The sequence below is a fragment of the Mastigoproctus giganteus genome, chromosome 9 (assembly GCF_048544385.1).
Source record: "Mastigoproctus giganteus isolate SK-2022 chromosome 9, ASM4854438v1, whole genome shotgun sequence".
Lineage (NCBI taxonomy): Eukaryota > Metazoa > Arthropoda > Arachnida > Uropygi > Thelyphonidae > Mastigoproctus > Mastigoproctus giganteus.
In genome coordinates this window covers 219,672,783-219,692,665 of record NC_143583.1, presented here as the reverse complement: position 1 = coordinate 219,692,665, position 19,883 = coordinate 219,672,783, and the positions used below count along the sequence as shown (strand labels likewise).

At 38.1% G+C, this 19,883-nt stretch overlaps 1 protein-coding gene across 1 annotated transcript in view; it reads left to right on the top strand.

The window, feature by feature from the left end:
* The window catches only part of shot (dystonin-like protein short stop), a 1,739,701-nt gene that overhangs the window by 23,172 nt on the left and 1,696,646 nt on the right, over positions 1–19,883 (top strand). The window contains exon 3 of the mRNA XM_090380932.1: positions 9,285–9,400. Within this exon, the coding sequence (XP_090237058.1) occupies positions 9,285–9,400 (116 nt within the window). The remainder of the gene's footprint in view (positions 1–9,284; positions 9,401–19,883) is intronic.

Here is a 19,883-nt window from a genome sequence, read left to right as displayed (position 1 = left end):
TCAAAGGCTGACACAAGTAATTATAGACCTGTGAGCTTAACTTCTGTTCCAGGAAAATTAATGGAGGCACTGGTTAAAGAAGCACTGCAGGATCATTTAGACAAGACTTCAGTAATAGCTCGGACACAGCATGGTTTTGTTAAGGGGAAATCTTGCCTGACCAATTTGATTGGATACTATGATGCAGTCACAAAAGAACTGCATGCAGGGAATAGCTTTGATATTTTATATACTTGGATCTTAGAAAGGCTTTTGATACTGTTGCACATGGAAGACTGCTACACAAATTGGAGCAGTGTGACATTGGAGTCAAATTGCTGCTATGGATAAAGGGGTGGTTGAGGGGGAGAAGACAGAGTGGTAATCAATGGAAACTGCTCATCGTGGACTAATGTTATTAGTGGAGTCCCTCAGGGCTCAGTGTTGGGTCCATTATTGTTTTCTGTATTTATAAATGATATTGATGATGGTATATCAAGCTTAATGTCCAAGTTTGCAGACGATACAAAGGTTGGCAGGGTTGTCAAGGACACTACTGACACTATGCTGCTGCAACAGGATCTGGAAAGGTTGAGCAGATGGGCTGAGAGGTGGCAAATGAAGTTTAACATTGACAAATGTAAAGTACTACACATGGGAAACAGCAACCCCAGAGCAGCATATCAACTCTGTGGTACTACACTGACAGTGGAAGAGAATGAAAGGGACTTGGGGGTGGTTGTGCAGGCAGATATGAAGTTCTCTGAGCAGTGCAGACGGGCTGCAAGAGTAGCTCATGGAGTATTGTCAATGATATACAGGAATTTTTCCAGCAGGGATAAGGAGGTGATTATTCCCTTGTATAAGGCAATGGTCAGGCCACGCCTAGAGTACTGTATACAGGTCTGGAGGCATCATTCAAGAAGGATGTAGAGCTTCTGGAACGAGTACAGAGAAGGGCAACAAGATTAGTGAATGGAACAAAGGGGTGCTCTTACGAAGAAAGGCTTAAGTTTTGCAAATTACAGTGTCTGGAGACTAGGCACCAGCGAGGTGATCTGATAGAGGTGTATAAAGCCTTGAATGGTTTGAGCATGCTCAATGCTGATGAGATCCTTCCTCTAGCTCAGAATAATCACCTGAGAGGACATAAATTCAAATTGAGGAAAGACAGATGTAGGATAGACGTGCGGAAATTTGCCTTTAGCCAGCGGGTGGTTGGTTGGTGGAACAGACTTCCATCCCTTGTAGTGGAAGTTGATAGCCTAAATATGTTTAAGGCTCAGCTGGACAGGTATTTTGAACGAACAGAGGGGTGAAGTGGAAGTGGTTTTTTTTTTTTTTTTTGGCTGATGCTGCATAAGCTTGCTTTCTTGCATCAAATGCCTCTACTAATGCTAATGCTAACTTCCACAACAACAGATGGAAGTTTGTCCCAGCAATTAACCACCTGCTGGCTAAAGGCAAATTTCCACTCATCTATTCTACATCTGTCTTTTCTTAATTTGAATTCATGTCCCCTTAGGTTCGTAATCTGAACAAGTGGAAGGATCCCATCAGAATTCAGGGTACTCAATCCATTCAAGGCCTTATACACCTCTATCAGATCACCGCGCAGGTGCCTAGTCTCCAGCCACTGCAATTTTCAGAACTTAAGCCTCTCTTGGTAAGAGGATTCCTTCTTTCCCCTCACCAATCTTGTTGCCCTTCTCTGTACACGCTCAAGCAAATCTACATCTTTCCTAAAATGAGGTCTCCAGACCTGTACTCAAGGCGTGGCCTGACCGTGGCCAAGGCGTGGCCTATACACAGTACTCAAGGCGTGGCCTGACCATTACCTTATACAGAGGGACATTCACCTCCTTTTCCCTGCTAGCAAAGTTCTTATATATCATTGACAAAACCTCATGACCTGCCCTGGCAGCCTGTCTGCATTGCTCAGAAAACTTCATATCTGACTGCACAATTACTCCCAGTTCTTTTTCATTTTCTGCCACCTTAAATGTAGTTGGTACATTTCTCTGGGGTTACTTCTAACCATATGCAGTACTTTGCATTTGTCAAAGTTAAACTTTAGTTGCCTCTTCTTAGCCCATATGCTCAAATTATCTAGATCCTGTTGCAGTAGCACACTGCCATTACTATCATTAACAACCCTGCCAACCTTTGTATCATCTGCAAACTTTGATACTAAGCCTGATAATACCTTCTTCAGTATCATTGATAAATATACAAAACAACAGAGGACCCAACACCGAACCCTGTGGGACTCCACTAATAACATTAGCCACGAAGGGCAGTACCTATTAATTACCACCCTCCGTCTTCTCTCACTCAGCCATCCTTTTATCCATTGTAGCAACTTACTCTTAATACCAATTTGTACAATAGTCTTCCATGCACAACAGTGTCAAAAGCTTTCCTGAAATCCAAATATATGATATCAAAATTATTTTTTGCATCCAGTTCCTTTGTAACCACATCATAATATCCTATCAAATTTGTCAGACAAGACTTTCCCTTAACAAAGCCATGCTGTATCTGAATTATTGCTGCAGTCTTCGGGCGCCTCTGTAGCCAGGTGGGCAGGAGCAGCAGTGCATAGCACACGCTTCTTAAATAGACCAGGGTTCGATCCCGTGACCACCAAATATGGAGGATGCAGAAAGGTCAGGGAATGACCACCGCATATCCCCGGAGCAATATGGCCTTAGCTGCTAATGCTCCTAAAACCAAATAACAACAACAACAGCTGCAGTCTTGTCTAGATGAACCTGCAATGCATCTTGAACCAGTGACTCCATTATTTTACCCGGAACAGAAGTTAAACTAACTGGTCTGTAATTACTAGTGTCACCCTTTGATCCCCCTTTCTGAATCGGGGGATACATTTGCACATCTCCAGTCTGTTGGGACCTCCTCTGAGTCCAAGGATGCTCTCATAATTATGGCTAAGGGTTTGCTTAGTCGCTTTGCCGCGTCCTTTAATATAACTGGATAGATCCCATCCACCCAGGTGCTTTTCTTATGTTTAACTTCAACAATTTCTCCTCCACTTTGCTCTCAGTTATTACAAAATCATTAAGCACCCTGCTACAATTTGAGAACTTTCTGCCATTTTCAAACTGTAATGATTCCTCACGTGTGAATGTAGATGCAAAATACTCATTCAGTTTGTTTGCTATCTGAGCAGGATCATCAACAGTCGATCCTTCGATATGAAGAGGACCAATCACATTCATCCCCTTCCTTTTGGAGTTTATATAAGCAAAGAAATCCTTGCTGTTTTTCTTTGCATCTTTTGCCAAAGATTTCTCGTAATCTACCTTCGCCTGCCTAACCTCCTTTGTGACCTGATTACAGACTAGCTTATATCTGCCATAGGCTTCTGAGTCGCTTGATAATTTATATGCATCCCATGCATTTTTTTTCTCTGTCACGAGTCTCATTAGTTCATTTGATAACTATTTAGGCCAAAACCTTGAACAATATTTCTTAATAGGTATGAAACTTTTAGTAGCTTCCACGATCAATTCCTTGAATGCTTCCCACTTAGAATTTACTGTTGGTAACATCGTCAGTTTATCCCACTTACAGAATTTAAAAACTGTCTGAGACCACTGTACTCACCTTTACGGAAGCAAAATCCCTTTCCTTTACCCCTGATGGTAATTATATCTCTAAGGAAATCCCACATCAGTACACTGTGATCACTACCACCTAGTGGTTCCTTTGTCTGCAAATTCTTAATACACGAATGATCACTGCTGATAACCAGATCAAGAGTATTACCCTCTCTGGTTGCCTCTCGAACATGCTGCTGCAGAAAACAATCATCCACTAAATCCACAAAAGTCTTACTAGTGTGTGAGTGACCAACCCACAAGTTCCAGTCAATATCTGGGAACTTAAAAACCTCCATTATAAGACATTCTGATTTACTAGCCCACTCTGTACAATTGTTCATTGTACACATTCGAGTCATTAGGCCTATAACACACTCCTACTCTTATTTTTGCTTTCGCAGTGCTTATGTCACACCAGACTGACTCAACAATACACTGTTCATCTATATCAACTGGATGCATTTCTTTTGATTTTATGTTTTTCTTAATTGATAGCATAACACCTCCTCGCTGCCTATCCTGTCTATCCTTTCTGTACACATTGTACTCCCCAAATTCCAGTTCTGCATTCCTAATATCAGTGTGACACCACGTCTCTGATATCCGAACAATATCCGCCTTTGATGTCCTGACCCACCTCAAATTCATCAAATTTATTTACTATACTTCTAGCATTGGTATACATGCAAGCATACATGCACCTATTCCTAGTTTCCCTAACACATCCCATATACCCACCTGTTTCACGATGACTGCCATCAGTCCCTGAAATCCCCACCACCTCTCGCTCCAGGTCACTACTTATTCTAATAGAAGTTGTGCAAGAATCACCTTCACTTCTGCCTGCGGCTACTTTTAACCTTTTAGTCTGTGAATCCCCCCAAGCTAGCTGTTTTCCGACCCACCTAACACTGCCTCCATAGCATCAGCAAATATTCTTGCACGCTTTCTATTTAAGTGTATCCCATCCCTGTAGAAGCAGTCTCTCCTGTTAACAAGCACAGACCACGCCGAAAAAAAATTTTGCTCCTTGAGCATTGCACATTTCCTCCTGTGCCCAATTGATTGACAAGGCTCTCATCATGTACTCCCTCCTATCGTGTCTGGGCAGAATTGTAGACACTTTCAAATTTAACCCTATTTCATGACTTTTTTGCAACATTGACCTGTACTTAAGTAAATCTGCAGATCTCCTATTCTTAATGTTATTGGTGACAATGTGTACAACAATATCACCTTTTGTGCCCTTAAAAGATGAAATATGCTTTACAATGTCATCAACTTTTGCCCCTGGCAGACATACTCTGGTCCTGTTCCATCTACCCTTTTAACACAATATATTCCCCCTCTCCCTGACAATAGAGTCACCAACAATAACTAGTTCCTTTGGGACCAGTGCATTCTGCCTTGGAGATTGCCACTGTGTTGCCTGATGCCCAGGAATGAGCTCTGGCGTTGAGTTGGGCAGCTAAGAGCTTGATGGGCCCCTCATATTAATTTCTTCGAGGGCATCTATCTGAAGCTCTCATAGATGGTCAGTAGAATGCTGAGTTGATGCCTAATTTCTAGACATTCTCTGCACCTGGCACACACACACACACACACAAAGAAATCCTCCTTGGCTAGATCATGTTCTGTTCCAGAGAGTTCAGCAAACATTTCACAAGTTGCACATTTTTTATGCTGTGATGCGTTGGAGAATTGTCCCCCTAAGTTCTCCCTGCGAGTCACAGCACTCCTGCCACTTTGTGCCCGTTGCTTTGGTGCTCTGGTCTGGGGCATGATATTTTAAATTAAGATAAGATCAATAAATTTAATTAATTGATTGTCAATACTATGCTATCTAATAGAATCCTAAATGCAGTGATGCGTATTACGCTATATAATTATACGTTAGAGCTGCCTTGTTATCACAATTAAAAATTTGAATTCCCTACTAGTCTATACAAAAACAATGGCTGCAAGATTCGAACGAAATAACGGTTTTACGTATATTAAGTAGTAATCTACAAAAACTCTTTATCTAAATTAAAATAAAAATAACCAGCATAACATTGGAGCCCGTAATTCACAGCTGTAATTTTTAAAGAGAGTTGTTATTTTGATTTTTTTAGGAGCATTAGCAACTAAGGCCCTATTTCTCTGGGAATATGCGGTGGTCACTCCCTGACCTTTTCCACATCCTCCGTATTTCGTGGTGACGGGCTCGAACCCTGGTCTAATCAAGAAGCATGTGCTACGCACTGCTGCTCCTTCCCACCTGGCTACGGAGGTGCCTTTTAAAGAGAGTCAGTGCCCTCTTTAATGTCCGAGATTCCTTGTGCACGTCTTATATGAGTGGTCAGCCATTACATACAAGATTTAAAACCATTCATATTTTCTTTAATACTGGTTATTTTTAGCTAAAAAGTCACCTGAATGTATAGAATCCCAAAAGAGTTTCACCTGACATTGTCGGCGGGCAAAAATTGTAAACACTTTATAACACTGATTAAAACAGAGCTCACAAATGTGTGACCATACAATCGAGACACGTGGGAATGTGATGAATACAGAACCTCTGTAAAAGCCAGAAATGTATTGGTTCCGATCTGTAGTATTAGTGTGGGGTTTTCTAATTTTGATAGGAAGTGGATAGTAGTAGTGAAGGGGCCCACCTGGTTAAAGCACAAACAGCAGAGGGATCCCCAGTACTGAATGCCCATCCTTTTTTCTGTCCTGGGGTGGGAGTTGAAAGGTGGCAGTGGGGTTACCCACCAGGTGAAGGGGGCACCCTGGTTGGGAGGGATTGGGGGGGTGAGAGAACAACTAATCTAGGTGGTACGATTGAAGGATCATTGGGAGAGGGATCCCTATGTTGGTCTACCTGTGAATAGTGTTATTTTTAATGCCGTTTCAGGGGTTCCCCAAACTCCACTGGTCTATCTGTGTACACAGGCTTTTACAGAACTTCACAATACATTCTCCCGATGCATCTGCCGCTGACAGATAATTCAGAGCAGTTGTTGAGGAGATCGCTGATGCATATTGGGCAGGCTTCTGTTGAAGAAATTGGGGCTCCAGTGGAGGGTTACACTATCAAATTCCTGTGTGGACTGCATTGTTGTTGCTTCTTTGATGGATGATGTGATGCTGTGGTATTGTGGTTCCTGGGACTGATTGAGGTATTCCCCTTACTGTTAACTGCTATGCTATTAGGACCGTTCAGGTTTGAGGAGAGTTGACTTCTTCATTGTGACCACAGTTTCTGGTTTCGACTTCTACTTCCTGCATTGAACTTCTACTCATTTTGAATCTTCATGGTGGACCTGCAAGTGTCAGTTGGATCCTTGTAGATCATCACAACCTTATGTTGGTACTCTATAGTGTCAGATAGCTTCATGGTATTGCATTGTGATATGAACATTACATTCATAATGAATTCACTCCTCTATGAGGGAATTTGACTTAATAATTTACCTTAATAATTTTCATATCATTGACACTCATTGGGACTACCTTTTCCATACTGTAAGAGAATGTGCTAATTTTATTCTTTTTGCCTTTTTGGTTTTATTTCACCTCTCTTCCACTGTTATGGACAAATATAGAAACAGTCCCAGATACATGGTCAAGTGTAGTCCCCTGACGAAATACCTGACCATGTATCAATATTTACTTCAGCTGAGAGCAGATTTCGCATTTTTGATATCCCTGTTTTCGACTTATAACCAAATTTGCCTACCCATATCTGATGACAGCCCTACCACCTTTTATTTTACTTTGTTTTATTTAATCATTTGGTATTAATCATTTTACTTTACAGCTCCCTCGCTGCTAATTGGCTTTGCAATTCAGCCCATAATTTTCTTAATTCATCATAACTTTTAGGATATTAAAATTCCTTTGCCTTTTACAAACCTACTATACTTCTTTTTTCTACTATCCTTACCCTTCTAGTCCTTGGCACTTTGTGTATTTTTCACCTCCATCAATGCAAATTTTATCAGACATTTTTATATCCTCAAAAAATAGCCATTCAGTATAATTATGATTACTATTTGCTATTTTCTCTTATATATATTTATAAGAGAAGATAGGCTTAAATGTATATGGGTGGTTGTTGTTATTTGGTTTTTAGGAGCATTAGCAACTAAGGCCATATTGCTCCGGGGATATGCAGTGGTCATTCCCTGACCTTTCAGCATCCTCCGTATTTGGTGGTCATGGGCTTGAACCCCGGTCTAATCAAGAAGTGTGTGCTATGCACTGCTGCTCCTGCCCACCTGGCTACGGAGGCGCCTAAATGTATATATGGGAGAAGATCAATAAATATTCACAGTTGTAATCATAATTATACTGAATGGCTAATTTTTGAGGATATAGATTAAGTATAGATCAAGTATTCAATGAAATTATAATCTTAGTAATTAATTAATAAGAAGATAACTTTACTTTTCACTTCAGTTAATCACAGAAAAAGAAAAAAAAATTAATTTTAAGAAAAATATAGAATGTTCCAGAAATTTAGCACAGTATGTATATTACCTAACATGTAGTGTAAGTTATCAGATGTTTTGGACATTACTTAATCAGAAAATGTTCAGTTATTTGACATTTTTAGCTTATGTTTTGTTGGTCCCTCTCAAGGTCAACATATCCCCCCCCCCTCCCAATCACAGAAATCTATTCTTATAAATGAAAGTATATTTTGCTTATTACTCTAGAAAGAAAAGGCAGATAGAGGCTAAATTTTCAACACATGATCTGTTAGTTCTTGGGAAAATTTCAGGTCCAGTTATGATTTCAGAAACTCTGTTCCCCCCCCCCCCCTCCCCCATACAAAAATCAGCATAAATGAGAGTCTTTTCACATAAATTGACAGGAACATACAAATTTTCAACATATATTATTGTTGGCCCAGGAATTCTAAGTTCAATTTTGATTTTATTGCATTCCCTCCCCATGTTTCCCTACAGAAATATTACTATAAATTTGGAACAGAAGCTCTGACCCATTTCAGAATTTCAGTACTTATTTAGAATATTTTAGAAATCTTTGTAACAACTTTTTTCATGTTTGATGGGTTGACTTTATTTTGTCATAAATCATGAATTATTAATGTTTTTTAACATGCCTGAAATGTAACTGTCTGTGCACATTAATTAATTGAGTTGTTTAAAATTTAAACAAGAATAGCTCTATAACTGTTCAGAATAACACTGTTTTACTCCTTTTTTTTTTTTTTTTTTTAATGGAAACTGGGAGGCATCAAGTGGTATTGTTCCTGATGGTTAGAGAAAATTTACCAATATCATATTTGGAAGGGTTAGAATAAAAGTGAGTGCTATATCAGCTGTATCTTTAAATAAAGATGTAACAGAACCATCAGGATATTACAGAGATGGAAGAACAGATGAGTGAATAGAGGTTGTAGCCATTGACTTTGGCAAGAGACCAGAATTTAAGTACTTTTGTGTCAGAAAGGTGGATCTGTATTAAAATTTTTATGAATTCCATTTTATAAAAGTTGGTAGGAATGGATATTTAGTTAAAATTGTAAAATTTAAATAGCACTTTGTGTAACACGCTCTTTGTGAAATTCATAATTCACTATTTATATTAATTATATCTGATAATTGTAATTTTTTTATATATTCTGCATTTCATTTATTTGTTTAAATATTAAATTATTTTCAGGCCAGATTTAATAGATTTTCTTTCATTGAGGAATAAAACGGCCCAAGATAATATAGAAAGTGCCTTTTCAATTGCTGAATGTGAATTTGGTGTGACAAGGCTTTTGGATCCGGAAGGTAAGATTGATCTAGAGTTATCATAATAATTCTAGAATTCTCCACTTGAACTATTTTATATCAAATGATAATTTAATTCTACAAGCTTCTCAATAATTTAATTTTATTTCATTTTGGCATGTTTCTCTCTATATTTCCGTGAAAACTCATGACGGTACTGCTGATCTAGGTTGCGGCATTGCATTAATTACTATGTTAGTACGAATAATTAGCAAACCAAATGTCACAGATTCCAGACACATCTGTACAACTATACAAAGATTTAAAATATTTACAAAATACTAAAACTGTTTACAAATATACAAATTATATCGGATCCCTTCATAAGCTGACATTACAATGGAACATCAAATGATGAGAACTTGAAGGACAGGGTGGATCCCCTCGAAGGATCTAAATTGAGGGCCCATCAAGCTGTCAGCTGCCCACATCAATGCCACAGCTTGCACTTGAACGTCATGCAACACAGCGGCAACTTCCCAGGCAGAATGTGCTGGTCCCACAGGAACTAGTAGTTTTCGGTGACTCTGTTGTCAGGGAAACGGGGAACATATTGTGCAAAAAGGATAGGTGGTACAGGACTGCCAGGGGCAAAGGTTCATGTCATTGTAGAGCAAATATCATCTTTTAAGGGCACAAAGGGTGATATTGTTGTACACGTTGGCATTAATGATATTAAGAGTAGGAGGCCAGCCGATTATTTAACAAGTACAGGTCACTGTAGAAAAAAAGCCGTGAATTAGGGTTGAATTTGAAAGTGTCTGCAATTCTGCCCAGACACAATAAAAGGGAGTATATGATGAAAGCCTTGTCCCTCAATTCAGCCCTGGAGAGATTGTGCAATGCTCAAGGGGTAGAATTTTTCTCAGCTTGGTTTGTGCTTGTTAACAGGAGAGACTGCTTCTACAGGGATGGGATACACTTAAATAGAAAGGCTGCAAGAATATTTGCTAATGCTATCGAGGTCAGTGTTAGGTGGGTTGGAAAACTGCTACCTTTTGGGGATACGTAGACTAATAGATTAACAGTAGCCACTGGCAGAGGTGAAAGTGATTCTTGCACTGCTTCTATTGGAATGAGCAGCAGCCTGAAAAACAAGATGCAGGGGATTTCAGAGACTGCTGGGAGTCATTGTTACAAGTAAACACATGAGCTGTGTTAAAGTAGCTAAGAATAGGAAGAGGTGCATGTATACTTGTGTGTACATGAATGCTAGGAGTTTGGTAAATAAATTTGATGACTTTGAGGTGTTGCTCAAAACATCAGAGTTGTTGTCATTTGGTTTTTAGGAGCATTAGCAACTAAGACCATATTGCTCCGGGGATATGCGGTGGTCATTCCCTGACCTTTCCGCATCCTTCGTATTTGGTGGGCACGGGCTCGAACCTCAGTCTAATCCAGAAGCATGTGCTATGCACTGCTGCTCCTGCCCAGCTGGCTAAGGAGGTGCCCAAAACATCAAAGGCAGATATTGTTGGGATATCAGAGATATGGTGTCACACAGATATAAGAAATGCAGAAATGGAATTTGGGGAGTACAATGTGTATAGGAAGGGAGGAGGGATTATGCTATTAGTTAAGAAACACATAAAATCCAAGGAAGTACAGCCAGTCCACATGGCTGGACAAGTGCAGTGTCGATTCAGTTTGGTGACATAAGCACTGGGAAATCAAAATTGAGAGTAGGAGTGTGTTATAAGCCTAATGACTCGGATGAATAACTGTACAGGGAAATATAATGAACAACTGTACAGGGAAATATAATGAACAACTGTACAGGGAAATAGTGGGCTAGTAAATCAGGGAGTCTTATAATGGGCGATTATAATTTCCCAGATATTGACTGGAATTTGTGGGTTGGTCACACACACACACACACACACACACACACACACACATACACACACACACACTAGCAAGGCTTTTGTGGATTTATTGGATGATTGTTTTCTACAACAGCACGTTCGGTAGGCAACTAGAGGGACTAATACTCTTGATCTGATTATCAGTAGTGATTCTTCATGCATTAAGAATCTGCAGATAAAGGAACCACTAGGTGGCAATGATCACAGTGTGCTGAAGTGGGATTTACTCAAAGAGGTAACTACCATCAGGGATAAAGGAAAGAGTTTTTGCTTTTGTAAAGGCGACTGCGGAGGTCTGAGACAGTATTTAAATTCTATACGGTGGGACCAACTGATGATGACCAACAGCAAATTCAAAATGGAAAGCATTCAAACAGTTATTCTTGGAAGCTACTAAACATTTGATATCAATTAAGAAATATTTTTCAAGATATAGACCTAAATATATATCAAATGAACTAAATAGACATGTGGCAGAGAAGAAAAATGCATGGGATACATATAAATTAATGGGTGACACGGAAGCCTACGATAGATATAAGCTGGTCTGTAACCAAGTCGCAAAAAAATGTTAGGCTGGCAAAGGCAGATTATAAGAAATCTTTGGCAAAAGATGCAAAGAAAAACAGCAAAGAGTTCTTTACTTATGTAAACTCTGGCAGTGATCTAAATGAAAGTGGATAAAAAAATTGTTGAAAATAAACATAACAATGGCACCTGGAGCATCGACCCTGTCATTCAAGCTCTCATAAAAGGCTCATAACAATGCTGAGTTGTTGCCTGATTTTCTCACACTGTCGTTCAACTTACATCATGCACAACACAATTCCCCTTGCCAATATCATGTCCCATCCCTGATTGTTCCACAAACATCAAACAAGCAGTACATTTTAAAAGGCTGTGATTGAGAGGACAACTGCACCCCTCAGTTCTCCCATGAGCTACAGTACTCCCCTTAGCTTAAGCCCTTTGGTTTGCTGCTCTGGTCTGAGTCACAATTTTGATTCAATTTCAAATAAAATTTCAATACAAAATTTTAACCCTAAACTTATATCCCAGTGCAGTTATAACACTATATATATATTTGTTTCAGTATCAAGTATTATCTCCAAGTTTCATTATATAACTTCTGTATCTCCTATTAAGTTATAAGTATTAATTAATAATGTTGCATTTGTAAAATCTAAATCTAAATTTAGGTAAAAAAGTGCAATTTAATTGAAAATGAAGTTTAACAAGATTAATAAATATTACTGATTAATTGATACTACTATACTATACTAAGCTAACAGATTTCTAATACTGTGCTACGTGTTCTCTATCTAGTTTTACCTTAAACTTTTGCTATCTAGTTCAGGATATACATTGTATTGTATAACAATGGCGGAATGTTACGAACTGTAAATCTACAGACACTAAGTATTAATTAACTTTCAAAATCATGCTATCTAAATTCGAAGTAAACCAAGAAGCAAAATACACCAAGAAAAAGTAAAAAAAAAAAAAACTTTTAATTATTCTTTTCTGATTTTTCAAATATAGGTGCATGGGATATAAAGTGATCCTGTGTGGGATTAGATGAAGAACAATCCTTGATACATATGCTAATGGGTTAAGAAAGTTAAGGAGACAAAACAGTCTTGTCCAGACCAAGAATGGGACACACTCATATTATTCATTCTTTCCTTCTCTGAGTAGAAGAACCAAATTTGTGACACAGGCAAAATATTTAAACACATATCATTAGACTGCACTGAATGAGAGAGAAATGCTTTACAACTCTCTACCAACCACAGTCAGCTGTCCCTCTTTCAGACCTCCTAAGCAGTAATGTTAGCAATGTTATTATTATTATTAGCTGTATGGTGCAAGGAAGCTCGACGCTTATGTTGCACCAGCCAAAATAAAAAAAAATTCTGAATTATCCTGAGAGAGAGAGAAAGAGAAAACAAGAGTAAGAAGTAGCAAGGAATCACCAAGAAAGAGAAGAATGATGATATCCAGCTCAGGACCATGGGTGTGCCAAGCCCATACTCACCAGATGTGAGCACCTATGTTCAATTGTAAAATGGCAATCTTTATTATATGTTATGCCTACTAGATAAACAACAACATAAAAGAATACATTAATAAGTACAACAATACCAGGATTTATAAGAAAGCTGAAATGCAAAAATCCGTATGGACACACACACACACACACACACACTCACACTCACACTCATTATGATACCAACTCATCTTCACTTGTTCTTATCAAGTTTTATTACTTTTGTTGATTTATATGTATTTTTACATGCTAATTTATTTTGATTTGATTAATGATTGATACGATTTAATTTATTTATATTTATATGATTTATTTGTATTTTAACATTTGTAAGTTTCCAATAAATTTTAGTGGTAAAGAAAGCCAACATGAGAACTTCGGGAAACTTTTACCGGTGTGTTTAACCCGATAGGAAAAATGACTTCTATTATAACTACTGATAATGTGCACCGTCTGTAGAAGTTGTTTTCATATTGGGTTAAAACTATGGGAACGGGGGATAAACCACTGAGGCAGGCTGGGGGGTATACCCGTAAGTAGATTTCAGCTGTGAAGGCATTACACTCATGAACTCCAATAATCTGCTTTTAATAATGAGGGAAAAAACTAATCAATACATTGTTATCGACTTCTACTGCCACTACCGATAACATGCGCCATCTGTTTCCTGAGAATGAAGGGCTGCGGTACCGGGAAACGCGTTTGACAGCTAAAAGTTTCCTGAAATTTTCTGCAGTTCTCTTACTCTTATTGGCTTTCTTTACCTTCATCATTTTAGTTTTATGCTTCTGGAACTTGATGCATTGTGGTCTAAGTTGCCAATATGCCATAAAAATTCAAAATCTAATCAAATCAAAGTAAATCTAAACAGTCATAGAAATGTATTACAAAGTGTTGTATTATAAATAACAAACTTAAGAAAAGTACTGGAAGTAGTCTAGCTCCATGATGTGTTGAATTCCTTGAAGTTTAATTGCAGGAATATGGTTGTTTTCATGTTGCAAACAGATGGACAGCTTATAGTAGTATATTTATTTGCAATATGGAAGTGGCTACATAGACCATGAAAATAATGAATGTGTGTGCACTTCTATACTACCCCAAGTTCATTTTACCAAGTGATGCCATTCTTTCTTACACATGGCAGAAGAACTGGAAATCTGATAAGAAAGAGCCCTGCTTTCTCTTCCAGATTTTCATGCCTGAAAGAGCCCTGCTTTCTCTTCCAGATTTTCATGCCTGAAAGAGCTTAGATCTTATCCTAATGTCATTGAAGATATTAAAAAAAGCAGACTTGGACTTACTTATTAAACCAGCTTCCTTAATTATATGCTCTCCAGGAGAATTGTGCTCTTTTTGTCCTGGATGGACTGGCATCCAATGTAGATGATAAATCAGATCATAATGATACTATGCTGGCACTTTATGCAAATGATACCATGGATTGGTATCCCCTTCCCTCCCGATTCCTAGAAAGATAAAATAAAACAAGTTCAATAGAAGTCCACTGCCTACAAAAAAAAAAAAAACAAAAAAAAAACAGTCAGATCAATTTTCAATGCCTAAACTTATGTAATGTATAAGCTCATGCAGTGGACTTGTAGAGACTTTGCATACTAAATCTGACAAACTTAAAGATCTACTTGTTCAAATGAATCCAGTGTATGTATGCCTACAAGAAAATGTTTTGTATAGATGAGACAGAGATTCAGGCCCCTCTACTTGTGGAGGAATGGTAATACTGGTTAAATCTACTATACCCTCCAGACACATCACATTACAAGCCTCTCCAGCAGTTATTGCAGGTTTGCATTGCAATAGAAACGTCACTGACCCTGGTGCCCCTTTATATTCCAACATTGTATTCTTGCTCCAGAACTGAACTTAGAATCTTATTGCACAAATTCGATCTCCTGTGTACTTACTTGGTGATTTCAATGCACATCATCCACTGTTGATATCCCCTGCCTTGGACACAGGAGGCCATTTAATTGAGATGTTCCTTGATAAACTCTATTTCACTATTTCACTCTATTAAATACTGACTCCCCAACATATATTCATTTACCTATAGGTTCCACTTTCTCAGTAGACTTGACCGTCTGCACACTGTTTGGAATCAGCTCAGTACTGACCATCAAAGTTTGGAATGGTCAGAGCTGAGTGGCCCATTTCATAATGATCACTTTCCTGTGAACTGTAAATTCAAACACAGGTAATTCCAAACCTTAAACCACATACCACCTGGAATTTTAACAGGAAAACTGGCAAACTGGCAGTACTACTACACTTACGTTCCTTTTGACAAGAATTAAGTCCAGTGTCAAGTTATGTATATGTTGGAACATCTTGCGGAACACAGATTGCTCTAAAGCCAGACAACATAAAACCAATCTTGGAACCTTTTCTGAAAGTTCCTGATTACCACCAGTCTAATTGCTTACGAGAATCTTAAATACCAAGCTTGGCAGATAAGGAGGAAAGCCAGACATGATTCTTGGATTGCCTTTGCCTCAACAGTCACTAAAAATACTGACCTATAAATAATCTGGAAAAAAATGCAAGCGTTAAATAGGAATTAAAACAGATATTGTGAGAACGAGAGTAGCCTTGTGCAGGTGAAGTTTTTACTGCTCCTGGAATAGAGAAGTTTTTTCTGTTTTATTAGCTTAAATTGGCATATTAACATGTTTCCTAGAAGCTATATATTCCTAGTTATGATATTTAGTTTAAAGTTTAACTTAGATAGAGATTTTGTAGGTATTACTTAGTATCGGTAAGGGTATCAAATAAACATGTTACAAGTTTGAGCTCTGCTGAACGAGAAGTTTTTTAACTATATTTAGCCGCTTTATTGACCAATTGAATTATTTTCTATAAGTAGCTTATAGATCTAGTGAGGATCCTTAGTTTATTCTGAATTGAGACAGCGAGATTTCGAAGTTAATTAATACTTAACTTAAAGGCGCCTCCGTAGCCAAGTGGGAAGGAGCAGCAGTGCGTAGCACATGCTTCTTGATTAGACCCAGGGTTTGAGCCCATCACCACCAAATACGGAGGATGCGGAAAGGTCAGAGAATGACCACCGCATATCCCAGAGCAATATGGCCTTAGTTGCTAATGCCCCTAAAAATCAAATAACAAACAATTAATACTAAGTGTCCGTAGATTTACTGTTTGTAACTTGCCACTATTGTTATGTGATACAACGTTATATCCCGAACTCATCATCATCATGAGCCATTTTCAATCCACTGCAGGATGAAGGCCTCTCCAGCAACTTTCCAGTTCCTCCTGTTTTAAGTACTGGCCATCATCCATTTACTACTCAAAAACTCATGAATTTCATCTATCCATCTCCGCCTTTGTTTTCCAGGTTTTCTTCTAGCTCCTCTTGGGTACCATTCTGTTATTTTCTTAGTCCATCTGTCATCATGTCTTCGAGCTATGTGTCCTGCCCAAGACCATTTTAGTTCTTTAGTTTTGATAAGAATGTCCTTTACTTGAGTTTGCTGCCTAATCCATGTGTTTCTCTTCTTATCTAACAGTCTGATTCCCAATATAATTCGTTCCATTCTTCGCTGTGTAGTTCTTAGCTTCTCTTCCATTCTTTTGGTGAGTGCCCAAGTTTCACTTCCATAAGTCATGGTGGGGAGTATACATTGATTCATTATTTTACGTTTCAGACAAACTGGGATATTGCTCTTCAGTATGTGACTATATTTCCTGAATGCTATCCATCCAAAATTTATTCTTCTCTTGACTTCCAGCCATTTATCATTATTACAGCTAATAACTTGTCCCAGATAAGTATATGACTCCACCGTTTCAATTACTGCTCCTTCAATCATTATTTCCCTTTCCGTGGCATACTTGTTCATCATTACTTTTGTTTTAGCCATATTCATCTTTAGTCCAAAATCCTTACTAACTGTGCATAACTGATTAAGATTTTCCTCTAATTCTTTGGGATCGTGGCTTATGACCACAATGTCATCTGCAAATCGTAAATGGTTTAGGTACTCTCCGTTCACATTGACTCCTTTCTGCGACCAGTCTAATCTTCTGAAAGCTTCCTCAAGGGCAGCAGTAAACAGCTTCGAAGATATTGTGTCTCCTTGTCGAACTCCTTTCTCGATTTTAAATTTGCTACTGTCTTTGTCTAGTCTAATAAAGGATGTAGCACTCTCATATATTTTCTTCAAAATCATAATATATGGAGTATCTATGCCTTGTCTTTCCAGTGCCCGAAACATTGCCTTATGCTGTATGGAGTCAAATGCCTTTTCATAATCCACAAATGCCAGGCATAATGGTGTTTTATATTCATTTGCTTTCTCCATTAGCTGTGATATTACGTGAAGGTGATCCATAGTTGAGAATCCTGTCCTAAAGCCAGCTTGCTCTTTCGGTTGATTCTCATCAAGTATTCTTTCTAATCTGTTAGTAATGACCCTTGTGAATAACTTGTAGATATGGGATAACAAGCTAATTGGTCTATAATTTCCAATTTCTGATTTATCTCCTTTCTTATGCAGCAAAACTATGATTGCATTATTCCACTGCTTAGGCATCACACCTTTTATAATGCACTTTGTGAAGAGCCTTGCCAGTTTTTGTGTTATGTCTCTTCCTCCCAATTTTAACAACTCTACAGTAACTTCATCTTCCCCCGGGGCTTTCCGATTCTTCATTTTCTTCAATGCATGTTCTACCTCATCAGGAAGAATATCGGGTATGTCTTATGTGTTGCTACTTTGCAATCCATCTTCCCCACTGCTGGTATCATTCCCTCGCTCTTTGTATAATTCTCTATAGTAGTCTTCTGCTATTTGAATTATGCCTTCTCTGCTGTTTATAAGTACACCATCTCTATTCTTCAGTTTCAGTATCATTTGTCTTTCTGTATTACTGCTCATGGCTGCTGATTTAAATCCTTTGTTTTCCCTTAATGCTTGTTCTACTTTTCTTGTGTTAAATCTTCTTATGTCCTCTCTGAGTCTCTTTCTAATGGCTTTGCATAACTCAGTATACTCAATTTTCTCCCTGTCAGTGTTTTTCTTGCTCTTCATTTGTCGTCTTTGGTTCATCATGACAAGTGTTTTTTGACTAATTTTTTCTTTGGATTTCTGTTTCCCTATAGGTTTCTTGGACTTTATCACTTTCAGAAAGTTGTAATATTCCTCGTCGATATCTTGGTCGTGAGCAGTCTGCAGAAGCTCAAACTTGTTCTTAAGTTCCAGTACATACTGCTTTTTCTCCTCCTCTGTTATCTCAAAGACCTTTGTATTATTTACTCGAGTCAGTTTTTTCCTTTCCTTTCCTACATCTATATCAAGTGTACATCTTACCATTCTGTGATCACTTCCAACATTTACCTTATTCAGGACGGGAACATCATTCACAATATATCTTATGTTAGTGAGGATGAAGTCGATTTCATTAGTTGTTAATCCATTTGGACTCTTCTATGTCCATTTTCTGTTCACCCTTTTCTTGAAAAAAGTGTTCATTACTGACATTCCTTGAGATTCTGCAAATTCTACAAGTCTTTCACCTCTTTTATTTCTTTCACCAATTCCAAAATTTCCTATAGTTCCTCTTTCTGCGCTGTTTTGCCTTTTTCCAACCTTAGCATTGAAGTCCCCCATAATAATAGTGTAGTGGGTTTTCTGCTCATCTAGAAGACTCTCAATTTCAGTGTACATTTCTTCAACCTCTTCATCATCATGGCTCGATGTTGGTGCATAAATCATTATAATCTTTAGCTTGTACCTCTTAGAAATGTTGAGTATTAGTCTTGACACCCTTGGTGATGTACTTTTGAATTCCAAAATGTTGTTTTTAAAACCTTTATGGACCAGAAACCCAACTCCACCTTCACTCCTTTCACTGTTTCCATTGGTGTACAGCAGATTTCCACTTGATAAACTTATAAGTGATCCCGAACTAGATAGCGTTAACTTAGTATAGTATAGTATCTAATAGAATATTGTCAATTAATCAATAAAATCTATTAATCTTGTTAAACTTCATTGTAAATTAAATATGTACTTTTTAACTAAATACATATAATGACTTAGATTTTAAAAACGTAACATAATTAATAAATACATAACTTGATAGGGAAGTTATATAAATGAAACTCATAGATAATACTCAATACTGAAAAATATATATAGCATTATAACTGTGCTGGGATACAAGTTTAGGGTTATAATATTGTACTGAAATTGAAATTTTATTGAAATTAAAATGAAATCATGACTCAGACCAGAGCAGCAAAGCAAAAGGCTGAAGCTAATAGAGTGCTGTGGCTGAGGAGAGAACTGAGGGGGGTAGTTGCCCTCTGAATCACAGCCTTTTAAAATGCACAGCTTGCTTAATGTTTGTGGACAGTCGGGTACGGGACATGATATTGCCATGGGGGATGTCCTTGTGTGTGTGCGCGATGTAAGGAGTGTAAGGAAATCAGGTGGCAACTCAGCATTGTTATGTGCCTATATGAGAGCTTGAAGGACAGGGTGGATGCCCTCGAAGGATCTAAATTGAGGGGCCCATCAAGCTC